Genomic DNA, 16,879 nt, shown 5'->3' with positions numbered 1-16,879 from the left:
CCAACCCCCAACAGTGGTTCAGAGCTCAGACTCCGGAGCGGGATGCCTGGGCATGAGTGCCCCCACCCCCGCCTGGCTGGAGACCCTGACTGGGCAGATCTCTCTGAGCCCGGGGTTCTGCATCTCCAAAGTAGGAGGGGCAACAGCAGCGACACACAGGTGACGGTGAGCAACAAGCAGGAGGAGCCCCGGGTCCTCTGAGCGACGGCAGCTACAGCTCTGAGACCAGGGACGTCTCATACGGGTCTGATAAACCCAACCCTGACTTAATTCAGGGCTCTGAGTAGAGATCAGTCATTTAGAGGACACACAGAAAAAGAAAGAGACAGGAGATGTCTCAGAACAGCAGGAAACACGGAGAGACCCACACACACCTCCTCAGGGGACAAAGGTGGAGTCCAAGGTCCACAGACCACCTGCCAGTGAGGTCATGGCTCCGGCGTGTGCATGCGTATGCACGTGCGTGTGTGCATCTGGCTGTACGTGTGCGCACATGCGTGTGTTTAAGTTTCGCAGAGGGAGTGAGAGAGCCGACAGAACGAGTTTTCCTAGGTTGATCTGCCTCAGAAAAAATCGAGTTGTTAGAGCAGCTGGACGCGGGGCTCCACTCGGCAAGTGGAGTCAGCGCGAGCTGGTGCTTGGAGTCCGGCAGGCATTTCCCAGGGACTTCGTCCCGGCACGTAAGTGATCCACACAGCCCGTTCCGTCTCTGATGCCAGGTGGAGACGGGCACGTCTGCCGTGAAACACTGCTGCAGTGATGGTCATTCACATTAAGGAAAGGCCAGTCCAGAGTTTAGAAACAGTCGAAGCGAGGGTGACGAACAGACAGGATTCTAGTGGAAATCATGGGGCGGGGGGAGCGGGCGGTTGAGGGCATTTTAACAGAGGATATTAGAAGTTTACGGCAGAATGTTGTTATCTGAGGCTGTCCTGTTTCACGTGGAGACACCACAAACCCAGTCACATCAGGGTCCTTCTGAGAACAAATGAGACAGATAGACAGGACCTTTTCAGAGAAAAATGCAGCCTGGCGCAGGAGACAGGAACAGAGCACCGATGAGGGTGGGAGCAGAGCACAGCAGTGTCTGCTAGGTCTGGGCGCAGGCGCAGTGCCAGCATGCGGCTCAGAGCTCCTCGGGCCGGAAGGCCACCATCTGCTGTTCAGCGATGGCCCCCAGGGCCTGCTCTGTGGCACTGGGGCTCTTAGCAAATATTGAGTGCAGAACGAACAAATGAATGAATGAGTGGATGGATAGACGAGTGCTGACTCTCCCTGGACAGCAGCCTGGGGCGAGGGTTGGGGGTGGGCGTTATTCTCTCCGTTTTACAAAGCAGGAAGTGGAGGCACAGGCAGGCACGTGTCCAAGGCTCACTCACTCGGGGTAGAGTGGGGACCAGCCCACAACCACAGGGCACCAGATCCAGATCCCGAGATACTGAGGCTCCGGATAGTGGGAGAGAGCTTGAGATCACGATGAGAGGTGGGGGTGGCAGTAAAATTAGTGTGTGCAGGGGTGGAAGGTCACAGACCCAGAGCTCCCAGGCCACCGGGGGGAGGGGGAGGGGGAGGATCTGGAGGTTGGAAAGGAAGGGAAAGTTTCTACTGGAATTGCTGCTTAGAATACAGAAAGTACCTACAATTAACCCCTTGTCCAGAAAAGCAGACACTGTTAAGAATGGAAGAATAAACAGAAGTCACAATCAGCTCCTTCAAACCGGAGTTTTGGCCCATTTATCCAAAATGCTGGTAGAGGTTCCACAAGGGACGTTGCTGTTACTAAAAATACTGCAGGATCCAAAGCGTGTGCCGGCCGGGATGGGCTCCGAGCCCAGGGTAGATGGGATGGGGGACACGTGAGCAGCTGGCTGAGCTCCTGATGCCAGCTGCCCCGCCAGCTGCGCTGCGGCACCCCAGACCAGCACATCACGGGCCATGGAAGCTGGCACAGCGTGGGGAAGTGCCTTACTGTCCCTGCGGCCCTGACCATTCTGAACCTGACAAACAGCACTGTGAAAGGATTGCCAAGTCAATCAATGAACAAAGGAACACTGAACCAACCCAAGGAAGCAGCTCTAACAGCAAGTCCCTGGGCCCCTGTTCAGGTAAGAATCACAGGCAGTCCCAGGAAGGGTCAGGAGTAGCACGTTATCGAGTCCACAGGAACCCAGAGCCAGGTGTGCTGTGGGTGACTTGTCTGGTAACACAGTCAATGTTCAAGATCATCTTGCTCTCTCACACTTGAAGAGACAGTCCCCTCCCGGGGGAGAACCATGATTAGCCACAGATCCTATAGGAAACAAGGGCGTTACACTGACAACTCGTGGGCTGAGTCCATGAGCTCCTAGTGCCCAGGTCAGTGGGGCAGGCATGACCCCACCATGCAAGTCTACTATCACTTTATACGCCAAAGAGCCAAGACGATCCTGAGAAAGAAGACGGAGCTGGCGGAACCACGCTCCCTGACTTCAGACCATACAAATCTACAGCATAGAGGGGAGTAAAAGGAAAAATATGAGAGGGAGAGAGGAAAAAATATGTGTTCAAATAATTTCCTTAAGTAATTGATAAACATCTTCTATAATAGGAAAGAAAAAGTGTATTATTGTGATAGTGCATTAATTAAGTTATATAGACTTGGGAAAAAAGATTATAGCCCAAATTGGTCCCAGGTGCTGGGACACGGGCAGCCGGTGACCAGGATGAAGAGGAACCCCAGCATGGCGGGACAGGTCTGCTCGCAGGGGAGGATCTGGGGGAAAGGGCGGGGCCTGAGCTCCAGAAGGCTCTCACCTGGACCATCTCTGCCCACTTTTGTGATCTCTACCTCCCGCGGGGGCCACGGTGGGGTCAGTGGACAGTGACAGCAAGGAAGATTTGAGGGCTCATTACACAGAAAAATGTTCTGGGGCAAAGAACTTAGACTCGTGCGAAATTCAAGGGTTTGGCCTTGCACAGGCAGGGCTCTGGGCCCCTCGGGGCTGGGTGCGAGGGAAGCCGTGGGGTCAGAGCTGGAGGCAGAAACCCCCGCCTGCAGCTCCCGGCAGCCTGTTCTCACAAACGCACCTTCCAGTGTCGCTGTGGAGAAGCGTGAAGCATAACCGGGTCCTCTGGGGCCCTGCGTGCAAAGTGGACTCTGGCGGCCACTTAGAGGAAAGGGAACTGATCTCGTAAAACCGAGATTACAGGCGCCTTGGAGATACCGTGAGTTCAGTTCCAAACCATTGCAATAAAGTGAATACAGAAATGAAGTGGGACAAACAAACAAACAAACAAAGCATAAATACAAAACAGAAACAGACTCACAGACACAGAATACAAACTTGTGGTTGCCAAGGGGGTGGGACGTGGGAAGGGACAGACTGGGACTTCAAAATGTAGAATAGATAAACAAGATTATACTGTGTAGCACAGGGAAATACATACAAGATCTTGTGGTAGCTCACAGAGAAAAAACTGTTGACGATGAATATATGTATGTTCATGTGCAACTAAAAAATTGTGCTCTACACTGGAATTTGACACAACATTGTAAAATTATTACAAATCAATAAAAAATGGTAAAAAAAAAAGAAGCGGGGCAAATGGATTTTTTGGCTTCCCAGTGCATACTAAAGTTATGTTTATACTACAATGTTGACTATTAAGTGTGCAATAGCATTATGTCTAAAAAAGCAATGTACACACTGATAAAAGAAATCTTCCCATATCGAGATAGAAGTCATTCTGGCTTACACATGAGTTAACGTGAATTTTACGTTAACTAAAGTAGCCTGTTTGTGGCCTATCGAACATACGTTATACACCTGCTTTAATTATTAACGAAAAGGGCACACTGACCAGGAGTAAAGAACACCCGTGTTAAAAACAAAGATTAAACCCCCCGCCTCCTGGGACGCCCATGCTGGTCCTCCCTGGGTGACGGGACTCCCTCCCCAGTGCCAAGGCCGCACTGACTCGCTGTGTACCTGCCGGTCTGTTCTTTTTCGGGGGAAACTTTGATGTTTCTTTGTTCTGACCAGACAGAAAACTGGGCTGGAAGCCATGCTTCTCTAGAGCCGCACCTCGGAGTCAGCTGGGAAGCGGGCTTCCGGGCTAGTCCTCAGTGTGTCTCAAATAAAACTCTTTCCTGTTCTTAGTATTGATTGTTTTTTGATTATTTCTGTCGACAATACCTTAATTAAAAATAATTTATAGCTAAGATATGCTAACCATCATCTGAGCCTTCAGTGAGTCGTAATGTTTTTGCAACGGTAACATCAAAGCCCACCATCCTAACAGAAACAGAAATAACGAAAAAGTTTGAAATATTGTGAGAATTACCAAAATGTGACACAGAGACACAAAGGGAGCAAATGCTGTTGGGAAAATGGCGCTGACAGACCTGCTTGATGCAGGGTTAACACAAACCTTCAGTTAGTGGAAAAAAATGCAGTATCTGCAAAGCACAGTGAGGTGAGGCTCAGCAGGAGGGCTGCCTGTTTAAGGAGGCGCTGACTACGGAGCCCTCTCCTTCCTCGTCCCGGCGAGGGGCAGCCCTGGCCCCACGGCCGTGTGGGTCCCATCTGAGGTCCCCTGCTCTGTTGCTCGGAGAAAATGGCCCTTGCAGAAACAAGACAACAAAAACCCACATGCTCTCATCCCATGACACACGTTTATAAAGACAGTTACCACAATATACCCTTGTATGTATGACTGTGGACACCAGTATACTACAATCAGCGTGTCCCCTGAGAAAACTAAATTTTGTTCACACACAAAACCAACCAGAAACCCAGCGGCCTGGTTGGTAACTGGCCCTCCTCCTAGCCTCGTCCAGCGGGGCCCTCGGTCTTGCCACAGCGCTCTGACACTGGAAGTCAACGGCTCCCCCTTACTTTTTCACACTCCCATTAAAAATATCAAGTATCCGAGTTTCCTCAAAAATGCCTCTTTCTTGGTTTCTACTGGAAAACCTCATCAATTTCTCCCCATTTAGATACAGTGGGTGCCACCACGATGGGCAGATAACTTTGGCAAATTACAGTCTGTCGTGAGCTGTCCTTTCTACCCAAGATTCGCCATTTAAAAGATGACAACAAAATTGCAGGATCTGCTGTCCTTGGATACTGCACTCATTCCAGAATTATGGGAAGGAAAAAGAAAAGGCTTGCTTGGCCACGAACACATAAACATCGGGGACCAAAGATATTTCTGAACCTAACATTTAACTGCTTACAGGTTTGTTTGGTTTTTTTTAAGTATCGACAACATGTTGACTGGCTTAAAAATAGAGGCTCAATTTTATTTCCCAGGCCCGCTTGGCTGACTGGGTCACACTTGCTGCAAAGCCAAAGCAGCCGCTAGCGGCTCAGAGCCTGGTGCCTCTGACTGCACTGTGGGTGGCGATTTGAGATGCCCCCATTTCTATATTTAATCCCAACTGACGGAGTGTGGGTGCCAGCCTCCTATATTAAGAAAATGATAGTAAGTTCATCTTATTTTAACTAGCCCACCCTTTGGAAATCACAGAGGAAGTTATTCTAGGAGCCAGTTGAGCGACAGCCTCCCAAGACAGCCTGGCTTCTTCCTCCAGGTTCCAAACACACCTGCGGGCGTCTCTGTGGGCCAGGACCAGGGACAGAGGGATATTAATTAAGGTAGCTAATAAAGATTATTTTTGGCAATTAATGCACAGCGTATAGAGATGCTGGGTTTCTAACTTCAAAATAAAATGTCAAAGTGGGACCTGGCAGAGGCCGAACCATGGCTCCCACGTGCCCGGGAGCATCGCAGACCTGAGGTGAGCAGGGAAGGGGCTGCCAGGCCCTGCTCCATTCCTCACAGCCTCTACCAGGGAACTCGAGACGGTCACAGTTATATTTGCTTCCTGCTGTTTGAGAATCAATGCCTCCCTTCTTTTGAACAGGCAACAGGGAAACTAGGACAGGCGACTCCTGTCCCAAATGCCGCGGAGAGCAGGGAGAGGGTGGCAGCGGTCACGCACAAGCCCCGTCCCCACTGCCCACTCCTAGCGGGAGGCTGCGGCCTCAACAAGCTGACGCAAGGCAAGGTCCAGAGCCACCCTGGGAACCACGCAGTTACCTCGCCGTAGACTCAGTGACCATAGACACCGCAGGCTGTGGTCAGGGATGAAGGCTAATATTGAAGAATTCCATGTTCTTTAAAAATTTTTTTAATTTATTACCTTTTTTTATTTTGGGGGAGGTAATTGGATTTTTATTTATTTGCTTATTTTTAATGGAGGTGCTGGGGATTGAACCCAGGACCTTGCACTTGCTAGGCACGCACTCTACCACTGAGCTACACCCTCCTCTCTGAATTCTAAGTTCTGATGTTGAACAGGAAGGACACTGCTAAGGGACATCTGCCACGTGTGCCCCTAATGATCCGGCCAAAGAAGAAGCGACAGCTGATTAATGTGGCACCAAAAGCAAAGCAGCAATACGGAGAAGGATGGAAAAGGATACTCTCCTGCTGTGTGGCTGGCCGGCTTTCTCAAGCAAAATGCTTTGCATTTCAGGAAGAAGAGGGACCCAGAACCACACCTGCCCCCAGCTGGAGGAGCTGCTGAGAGGACCATGTTGGCAGGAGGAAACCAGTCCTGGGACAGGTGTCAGCAGGGTCCTTGGACCAGGGAGGCAGGACTGCACAGCCAGCCGAGGGCGGGCGGGAGGGGCTGAGGTTCTGGCCAGTTCACGGTGCCTGGGGTTCCAGGATTGTAACCAGACCCCAGCTCCTGCCCTGTCGTCTGGATGGACAGGAAGCCACTCTCTGGAGCCTTAGCTGCACAGAGTGATGTTTTCAGAAACAGAGATTCTTAGGAAGTGAGAACTGGAAGGAATGGGGCCATCTCCTCAGGCACCTCTCAGCCTCACGATGAACTGGTCCCCAACCGCCTTTGCCCCCGAGACCGAAGATCCTCCAAAGGGGGGAACACGCCTCCCTTGTCTCCCTGCTTCCCCTTGGCCGAGGGCTTGACACCCCACCCACCACGCAGCAGGGGCTCCACGTAAATGAGATCTCAAAACTGGAGAGGAGCACCTGTGCCTTATTCTGCAGGTTTCAGTGAAATCAACCCCTCCTACAGGTGCCACCGCCCCACGTAAACCAAGCCGACAAGGGCGTCTGGGTGGGAGGCCGTACCCTGCACCTCGTCCCGCCCGTGTGTCACCTGTCCGCCCCGCCCCCGGGCCTGCCCTGCTGCCCCGCCTCTTCCTTCAGGTCCTGTGTGGTCCCCTGGCCTCGGGATTCCAGGGCAGCTGCTGCACATCCGTGTGGAGGACGTGCTGTAGGAGAAGGGTCACCTCCGGACGTCTTGGGCGGGGCAGTGACTGTGTCCCAGGGCCCCACAAAGGGCCGGCACACAGGAGGGGCTCACCAGGTGCTCACTGAGTCAGGGAGCCGTCACCATGGGTTCCCACACCAGGTGCATGCACAGCCACCTCTTCTGGGTGGGGCTGGCCCACTGTGGCCCCCATCGGCTCTGTGGCCCTTTTCCCACACAGGGACCATATTCACTCTCCAGTCCCTTCCCCCAGCATGTGGCGGGTCTGCTCTGTAAGAGGCCCTGCTCTCAGGGCAGGCATGCGGCTGGGAGCCTTCGGACCAGAGCCCCAGCCTGTGAGCCTCTGTCCTGGGGCACTGGGAGACACGGAAGCATCCATCCAGGAGTGGCAGTGAGCAGGTCGGGATGGGGGCTATTTTACAAAAGTGGTCAGAGAAGGCCCTTTTCCTTTTCTCCAGAGACCTGAGGACAGAGGGGCAGCTACGCTGTTGTTTGGGGACCACAATCCAGGCAGAGGGAAGAGCAGGTGGAAGTGGGGCCCCTGCCATGTCCCCCGATCCCAACCCACCCTGTGTCCTAGGAATCTGGAGGCCTTGAAGGGAAGAAATGGCACAAACAAAAAGCCTGGGCCTCTGTTTGGGCTCAGACAGGAGCCACCGTGGGGTCTGAGCAGGCCAGGCCTGATCTGCCCTGGGCGACCTCAGAGACCAAGTAAAAGGCCATTTCCGTGGTAACTCATAGACCCAGAGGCGGTGAGAATTCAGATCCTGATGTTTTGAAGGAAGAGCCCAAAGGACTGGCTGACAGATGAGATGGAGAGCCTTTAACAGAGGGCCAAGCCACCGATGACCACAGGAATTCCAGCTGGACAACCAGAAGGATGGCCTGGCCGCCACCATGGGGCTGGGGAGCAGGGAGGCTGGGAGGAACAAGGGAGCTCCGTGTCTGACATTAATCAGAGAGCCCCATCAGCCGTCCCAGGACCCGTCCTGGAGAAGCAGCTGGAGTCCGGGGCAGGGGTGCAGCTGGGGCTATAAACACCGAGCCACCAGCCTAGGCTGGCGTGAGACGGATGAGTCACGGGGGGAGGGAGTGCTGGGGACAAGGACGGGGCCCCAGGCACCTAGTGCAGGGAGGGAAAGGAAGGAAGGCAGGATAGCACAGGGATTGGGGGGGGGCCATGGGCCTTGGGGAGCAGGGAGTGAGGCGTGGGGTGGGGGTGAGGGGGCTGATGAACTGTGAAGCCAGACCTGCCCACTGGCTTTGGCAAAGGCGGGTCAGAGATGACCTTGCCTGGAGGCAGGTGTCTAGAGCAGACCCCAGAGAGGACGACGAGAGGGACCAGATGGAGGGATGGGATGGACGGCGCGCAGACACTCCCAGAGGCACCGAGCAGAGAGTGCCGGTCAGTGCCAGGGCAGGTCAGGCAGAGGGATGTGGGTTCCCCTGCAGGAGCGTGGCCACCACAGGGCCCTGTGAGGTGCAGGGCAGAGTGGAAAAGTGCCCTGCCCACCAACCTGGGCCTAACCTGGCAGCTTGATTTGAGAACATCAGAGCCATGTGCCCATGATTCTAACAGAGAAAAGCTGCCAAGGGCTCAGGACACAGCCACCTGGTGGTGTCAACTCAGACCATCTTTCCAAAAGATTTCTTTCGTTCACTTGATGGACATTCACCAAGTTCCTTCTGGGCACAAGGTGCTCTGCAGAGCACTGTAGGAGAGAGGCGAGGAAGGATAAGAAAGATGGGGGTCTCCTGGAAACCAGCGCCAGAGACCACAACCAGCACAAGAGGCAGAGAGAGGAGCAGTTGAGACATGTGTCGTGGCTTCTCCTGGGAGGTAGGGGCTCAGGAAACAGCAGGAGGAGATTTGCGGTGGGCAGGCAGGAACGGGCGAAGGTGGGAAGAAGTGGATGAAGAAAGAGTCCAAGGCGGGTGAGCAAGAGGCATGTTGAGGGAACGTGCAGGGAGCTGTGAGGAGGAAGCAGGGGCCCGTGGTTTGAGAACCGTGGAGGCCGTGGGCAGAGCTGTGCTTGGCCGAGACTGAGCCGGCTGTGAGGGGTGGATCAGGGAGGAGAGACCCTAGAGGTGGGGGCCCCAGGACTTGGCAACCAAGGCAGGGGTGGGTGGACAGGCTCCGTGGTCAGAGCGGGGGACCAGGGTGGGGACAGTATGTAGAGCAGGGGCCTGGGGCCTGAGGACAGGGGTGCTCAGGCCTGCTGCCGCCCAAGTCCTCCTTCCTCCTTCCTCCTTCCTGTGGGGAGTTTGTTACTCTTCTCCCAGTGCCAGCGCTTGGGTATTGTGAACTTTCCTAAGTGTCACAAGCTCCAAGTTCCCTGCTTTTTCTCTGAGAACGCCTTCAGCCGCACCCCTGGCTTTGATAAGAAGCACTTCCCCTTTCATTATTTTCTAGCTAATCTCTAAGACCAGCCTTCGCTCCTCCTTTGACCAGAAGTTATCTGGAGGAGTGGTTCCTAACTTCTAGGTGGTTAAGTTCTCGTTATGGACGCTTTGGGTTAATTAATGGGTCCCACGACGGGGAATTAACAATTAAAATGCTCTCTGTGGTCACATGCACAATCATATTTCACAAAGTCCCCACTGGATATGAGACAAAAGCATGTGTTCTCCATGGAGCAGAACATTTTCTCTCTCTGCATCTGTAAATAAAACTAATAAACTAAATGCAATTGAAACTACAACAACAGCTAACTTATTAAGTACTTCCCACATGCTGGCTGCTCTCCCTGTGTTATGTCAGTTAATTCTCCTCCCAGGACCCCTTAAAGGAGAGGAAGGTGTTCGGCCCAGGGAGGTTCTGTGAGGGCGGCTGTAGTACACAGTGCCGGGGGCGCCGTTCACACAACGGCTTCAGAAGCCAGGAGAACGGGCAAGTGGGGAAACCAAGAGAAGGCAGGTCCCGGGGCTAGCAGCCCAATGAAGATGCCCTCGGGCCACTGGGGAGGAACTGGAATGGGGTATAAAAAGCCTATTGCCAGGAGGTGGAGGTCACAAGGGCCGCGGGGCCGGGGGAGTCACAGGGAGAAGAGATGGAGCGAGGGGGGAGGGGAGGGGGGAGAAGGGGCTTGGTGGGAGGAGCCATCGAGAGTCAGGAGACCCCCCAGGCATGCTCCCCTCGTGTGGGGAGGACCTGTGGGGAGCATGTCAACACGCCGACACCAGGCGCTGGTGTCTCCGCCAGGCTGCTCGAATGCCGCCACAGTGCAGAGGACCGTGGATTCGGCGAGTGTGGGGGCCTCCAGGGACGGCAGGGGCAGTGGTGCCCAACGTGCATGAGAAGAGGCCAAAGCCCAAATGAAGGGCCAGCACAAAAGGAGGAACAGAGAGACAGCAGCAGAGGAAGGAACCCTGCAACAGAGAGGAAGTCTCGGAAGCTGGCCGTGGGCGGCCGACTAGTTTCCTAGCAGGGGACGTGAGAGGTGAGACCGCCTGCTAGGACCGCCTGGCAGAAGCGGGCCTGGAGCTGCAGAAATCAGAGGTGAACATAGGCACTCTGTTCTCGAGTGCGGTTCCCCAACCGTGGCCCCCGACCAGCAGCGTCAGCGCCACACAGACACCTGGCAGAAATGCAGGTTCTCAGGCCCCTCCCAGACCTCCAGACACTTGGCGTGCTCAGAGCACTGGGGGGGGGGCAGCCATCTGGAGCAGAGGCTCTGGAGGGAGAGCTGGTTCGCCGGAGCATTAAGCAGTGGAAGGGGGGGCGGTGACAGAACACGCGAGAAAGTCCCAGAAACTGCAGACCAAACAACCTGTTATTCAGAAAAGCATGTTCAGTAACGGAAGATCAGGGACGATCGGCCCCTGGGGCCGGAGGCTCGAATGAGTAGTGACCACAGCCAGAGGCGCGGCCAGAGGGCGGGGGGAGAGAATCTCCACTCCCTGATTTCTTCCAGACGCTGGAAGATCCTCAGCAGTGCCGTTCTCAGACAGGAAACGTTTTCATGTGTGAAGTTCAGAAAAATGACCATTGCGCCCCCAAAACTTAGTTCTCTTCTTTTGTGGTCACTCTAGTGTAACAGACACGTCTGCCCAGCTGGACTTGCCCCGCCAGCAGACTGGCCACAGGATGAGAGCACAAGGGGAGGCGGTTTCCTGGGTGTGCCCTCCACCGTCCTCTGGGCTGGGACACTGAGGCAGTGATGAGGCCATGTGTGCCACACAAAGTGGCAGGGATGGCGGGGCAGATGGAGCCTGGGTCCCCTGCACCACGGAGCAGCCAGATCAGCCCTGATCTCCACAACTGCGTCATTACCCGGGACACAATACTAGTCTCTTATTGAAGCCACTGTCTGGGGCCTTCATCACAGCAGCTGAACCTTCATCTGGTTCACACATGACCTCTTGCCGAAGCCACTGTAGGATGCTTTCCACCAAAATTAGCAAAGAAGAAAGTCGAAGGCCCGTGGATCAGGACAACCAACTGAGGTGAGAAGCAAAGGATGTCCCAGGAGAGCACGTGCGATCAGGCGCAGAAAAGCGCTCCAATCCGGAGGGGTGGGGTGGAGAGTGGATGTGTCCGGGGAAACACTGGCCCACAACAACTGTCTGCCAGGCAAAACTTCCTAGAGCTGCTGAAGAGGGGCAGGGACTTGGCTGAATATTCAAAGGGAGTGGAACACAGGGCAACAGCGAGTGACACAGCGATGAGTCGTGGTGCCCTACTCAGCCCGGCACTGAGTGCTGTGCACGTGGGGGAACGGATCCATCCAGGACACTGAGTCACGCACCAGAAGCAGCAGCCAGAGTTGCTGGGAGGGGGATGGGGGAGTGAGGGAGGACAAGGGGTAGCTGGGTTTCTCAAAAGCCATTTTGGACCATTTCCACAGAATACTTTGGCTTAAAATAATTAATAAAAAAATTTAAATGTGCCAAAGAAAAATCCAAGGCAGCTGAAAGTTCAGAAGTGAGAAATTCACACTGGAGACTCCCTGGGGTCCACCCTCACCCAAGGGCTGGCCACAGCGGTCCTCGACTCCGGGAGCAGCAACGCCCCCTCTCGGGCTGGGAAACCCACACGGAAAAAGCAGAGGGCCAGGCAAGGAGAGCCCCAGAGGAAAGGAATCAGAGCAAAGAGCATCTCAGGGGCTAACAAGGAAGAAGGCAGCAAGACCTTGATGAAGATGAATCAAAGGCACAGACACAGAGCCAACCCCACCTTTTTACCGAACCACAAAAGTCATGTTTCGTGATCGAGTTAAAATTCGACTCAAAACACGCATTAGGAAACAAACATACCTGCAAACACAAACAATGAAAAGCAACTTTTCTATTTCAGGCAAGCTTTTGTAAAATTATTATTCATTTTATATGCTGCTACCTTACTGAATTTTTAATTATCTGAGTTATTTTTATCATGGAATCTCTGGGGTTCACTGAGCTATCTGCAAAGACAGGTAGCTTTACTTCTTTTCTGCCAATTTCTGTGCCTTTATTTTACTTTTCAGTGTTTCAAATTTTTATTTATTTATTTAGCGGGGGGAGGTAACTGGGTAAATTTATTTATTTTAGTGGAGGCACTGGGGATGGAACCCAGGACCTCATAGCATGCTAAGCACACGCTCTACCACTGAGCTATGTCCTCCCTCCTTCCTGTGTCTTTATTTTTTCCCTCCTGTTTTACTGCAGTGGCTAAAATCTCCAGACCAGTGTTAGTTAGCAGGCAGACGTGGGCGCCCTTGCCTCACCCCTGCCCCCAGGGGAAGATGCTCTCAGCTCCCCTTGGAGGGAGATGCTGACTTCAGGGCTTTTATCGTATTCGACAAGTGCAGTCAATTCCCACTCTGACCAAGTGTTTTTATCAAGGATGGGGGTCCAGACGAGACTGTAAAAAGAGCCTCAACACCCCCACAGATAACCGGAAGGGTTCACCCCTTTCAGCTGCGCCACCCACAACGGGAGAGGTGGGGGAGGGGTGAGCAGGTGGGACTTGATCCTTTTTGGGCTGAGATCCCAGGGCTGCCCGGGGGAGAAAGAGACGGCTGCACACGGATGCACTCAGGCTCAGGGAAGGCGAAGCCAAAAGCCAGGCCAGCGCTCCTGCACGGCGGCCCTTGAACTCAGAACCCCAGAGAGGCGGCCGGCTCCTCTGCCTACGCATCAAACGGCGTCCTCTGGTCCCTCTGCTTCACTGCCTGCATCTTTTCTATTCCCTCAGTGAATTACCACAGGCTCTGTCCATGCGGCCGGGAGAGGGAGTCCTGGATTCCACCTGTGATTTCCAGCCCATCCCAGTGCACCTGTCACCAGCTCAGCATTGCCAAGATCTGTGGGGGGGGGGGTGTTTTAAGTGGCAGATAGGAGCTAGTCCTCAAGATGAAGATTACCCAAGGTGAGAAAATCACAGAAAATAAGATGGGGGAACAGTTTTCCAAAGACACACACACGGTGTAGAATTACTGAGTAAAAGCCAAACTAGCATCCACCTCAGGTCACCACTTTCTCCCTAGACCAGCACCTGCTGAATTACAGTTCAGAGAAGACCTTCGTGTAAATGACTTAGCCACCACTCTTGCCGACATATTCTCTCTACAGGAAAATATGATAAAACCACAGTTCTCAGTGTCTTCAGCACGGTGTTCGTTTTGTTCCTTCGCGCCTGGCGAGTTACTAGCACTACGAGAGATGATTAGGTTTGGTAAAATTATTAGGCATGATTTTTTAAATCATGGGCACAAAGCCCTGATGAAAACAGGCACTAAATATCGTAAAGCCATCGTGAACACTTCTTTAACACGCATTAAAAAACATGCCTGTTTCGAATGCAGCCACGCAGGCTCCGTAAACGAACACGACACGCTGTAGGTTTTCAGGGGTTCCAATAATTCTCCCACTCCCTGTGTTTCACTGACGCCCTTTAGCATGTGAGGAAACAAGACCGAACTTGGAAGTGTGGACATTTTACCAAGAAGACAGCAATGATGAAAATATCACAGTTAGTGAACTTTCAACATTTAGACTAAGCAAGCAAAAATTCTAGCACAGAGTTCTGCAAATTTCAGGTAGAATGAAGCTCGGTGAGGCTCAAAGACACTTCTCAGCAGTTACAGAAACCCAGCCTTTGGATGGGTAGGCCCCCAAGAAGGAGCTGCCCTCCACTTCCCCGAGGGAGCCAAGGGCTGGTGAAGAACAAGCCAGCGTGTAAGGCCAAGGCTGCTCTCAGAGTAGAAAGATGCTCTGACTGTCACAGCATTAAGGGGCCTGGAAAGTGCTGTCTATTATAAAGAAAGCTTCCTCCAGGTGGGACTAAGTTAATCAGATCTAAGGGCCAGCATTTAGTCGAAAGAGGGAAGCAATCATGAAATTGAGAAAAGAAATACACTAAAGAGGATTAGCTAAAAAAAGAAACAAACTTCGAAAGTATATCTCAAATCGAGGCCCATTCTCTGATTCTGACAAGCCCAGGGCCCATTATCCCAAGCTTCGCAATCTGAGCCTGACCTGCTCCTCTTGTTCACAGGACAGACTTCTGCAAAGCACCTCACTGACTGTGTGAAACCCCGGAGCCCACACAAAGAATAAGATTGAGTCCTGCTCCTGAAGCATCCCCCCAGTAGAAGTATGAATGTAATCTCGCACAGAGTGGTACCAATTGAGCTGGGTTTTGAAGGATGAATAGGAGTTTACTGAATGGAGAAGAAATGAGAGCTTGGCATTCCAGGCAACTGGAAATAAATGAAGAATGCAAATGAACAGCATTGTGCAAGTGTCTGTCATGCCTGGGGAATGATGAACTGCTCAGTACACCCAGAGGAGTGGTGCCCAAACTCCCACCACCCACACACCACCATCACAATTCTGCCATCACCTATACCACTTAACGACCTTCCTCCTTATGTTTTCCTTTAAATCGACTTGTTTTTTAAAGTTAACTTTAACCTCATCTGAGATGATAATATCCATTAAATTATGAGTTTGATGTGCTACCTATACTCTCCCTAAATCACAGAAAAGTAACTACACACCATTAAAGTAGAAAGTGTCCCTCTATGAACCTGGAGCTAAGTCCTCTTGTGTCCCAGCCGTGGTTCCCAAGCTGGGAACTCAAAGGCCTGTGCTGTCTGAGGTGCAAGGAAGGAAGGACTACATGCAAACACCAGGGGCGAAAACATGTTTAATTAGCCACTTTTGTAGTGGGTCACACTGTTACTCCCTGGTGACTTCACTGTCCCCAAAAGGCTCTGCCCTGACCCACGGGCAGCCACTAAACACCTCGTGGCCACGGGCTCCCAGGGTCGTGTGTGACCCTCCGTGAGGACAGTCATCCATCTGACTTTCATTTCCAATTTTAAAAACAGGCGCCGACAGGGTTTTGCTAATTTATTATGCAGCCTCTTAAAAGTTTAAATTTCTATTTCATTAAACACAAGAGCCTCAACTGGGTCAGATGGCAGCCCGGCTTCCTGGGGGATTCACAAGGAACCAGCGAACGGGATGAGGAAAGCGAGTCACTTATTCTTACCTCCGTGCACAAAGCCGTGCAGGGTGCAGTCGGAAGGCCCCACCAGGTGGATCAGGCTGGACTGGCTGTAGCTGACCGTGTTCGGCTCTGGAATTGCAAAGGAGAGAGATTAGGCCTCGGGACTGCAGGGTCCGACAGTGCTGTCCCGATGATGTTCTGCGTGGTCACCAAAGGCATCCGACTGCCATCACCTCGGATGGGATTTCTCTAAGGAAAACAGTGGTCTGAAAATGCTCCAGTCTACGAGGGGGAAGGCTTTCGAGGATTAATCAGTCACTCTGTTAGTAGGTCATGACATTTCTCCCTGGGGACACCCGTGTCCCCAGCGAGGCCCTGCCCCACAAGCAGCCACTGCACACCTCCTGGCCATAAGCCCCCAGGCTTGCGTGTAACTCCCCGGGATCATAGGATACACTCACCCATCTGACTTTCATTCCCAATTTTGTAAACAGGTGCTGACAATATTTTAGCAATTTATTATGCAATCACTCAAAAGCTTATATTTCTACTTCATTACACACAATGGTAGGTGGAGACCCAGAACCTGGCAGAGACATCGCAGATGTGGCACCCAGGCCCTACCCCGGGCCCCATCCTGGGACTCCTGCCAGCCCTCAGTCCTGTCTCGGCCCAGGAGACACAGCACCGAAAGGCCTGCTGGCTTTTCCCTCCCTCCAGGCCAGCCCTCTCGTGTGCCCCATTCATCTTCCCAGAGTGCCAGGTCCCTGGGGACATCCCTCACCCACTCGTCTGCTGAAATATCTGTATGAGGCTGCACTTATTTAAAAAAAGATGAAATTAAGCCCTGTCTCCAGAAAGCTGATGCGATCCCTCGACACTGACTCCTCTAACAGGTGCGAGTAATACCAGCGTAGGGTCTCCTAAGCGGACCCCACTGTTGTGCAAAGCCTTCCGGGCAGGGATGACGCCCCTGTGCTTCCTGCCCGGACAACTGGTGCTCAGAAAGGGTGACCCCTCCTGCCCCAGCAAGATTAAGCTGCAGAGCCGGCCAGCCCGGGGGGCCCCTGAATGACCAGGACACACTGCAGGTGAAGAAAAGTCCTTCCTATGTCTGTCTGTAGACAGAAAATCTGCAAGAAGTGACATTGCTC

General features: G+C 52.9%; 1 protein-coding gene across 6 annotated transcripts in view; it reads right to left on the bottom strand.

Moving 5' to 3' along the window:
* The window catches only part of ACOT7 (acyl-CoA thioesterase 7), a 94,465-nt gene that overhangs the window by 28,987 nt on the left and 48,599 nt on the right, over positions 1-16,879 (bottom strand). For all 6 annotated transcript variants that reach the window (XM_072975516.1, XM_072975517.1, XM_072975520.1 and 3 more), the window contains exon 6: positions 15,768-15,854. In XM_072975516.1, coding sequence (XP_072831617.1) covers positions 15,768-15,854 — 87 coding nt within the window. The remainder of the gene's footprint in view (positions 1-15,767; positions 15,855-16,879) is intronic.

The sequence above is a fragment of the Vicugna pacos genome, chromosome 13, assembly GCF_048564905.1.
Source record: "Vicugna pacos chromosome 13, VicPac4, whole genome shotgun sequence".
NCBI classification, from domain to species: Eukaryota; Metazoa; Chordata; class Mammalia; order Artiodactyla; family Camelidae; genus Vicugna; species Vicugna pacos.
The sequence above is the reverse complement of the archived record's forward strand: the minus strand, read 5'-3'. Positions and strand labels throughout refer to the sequence as shown.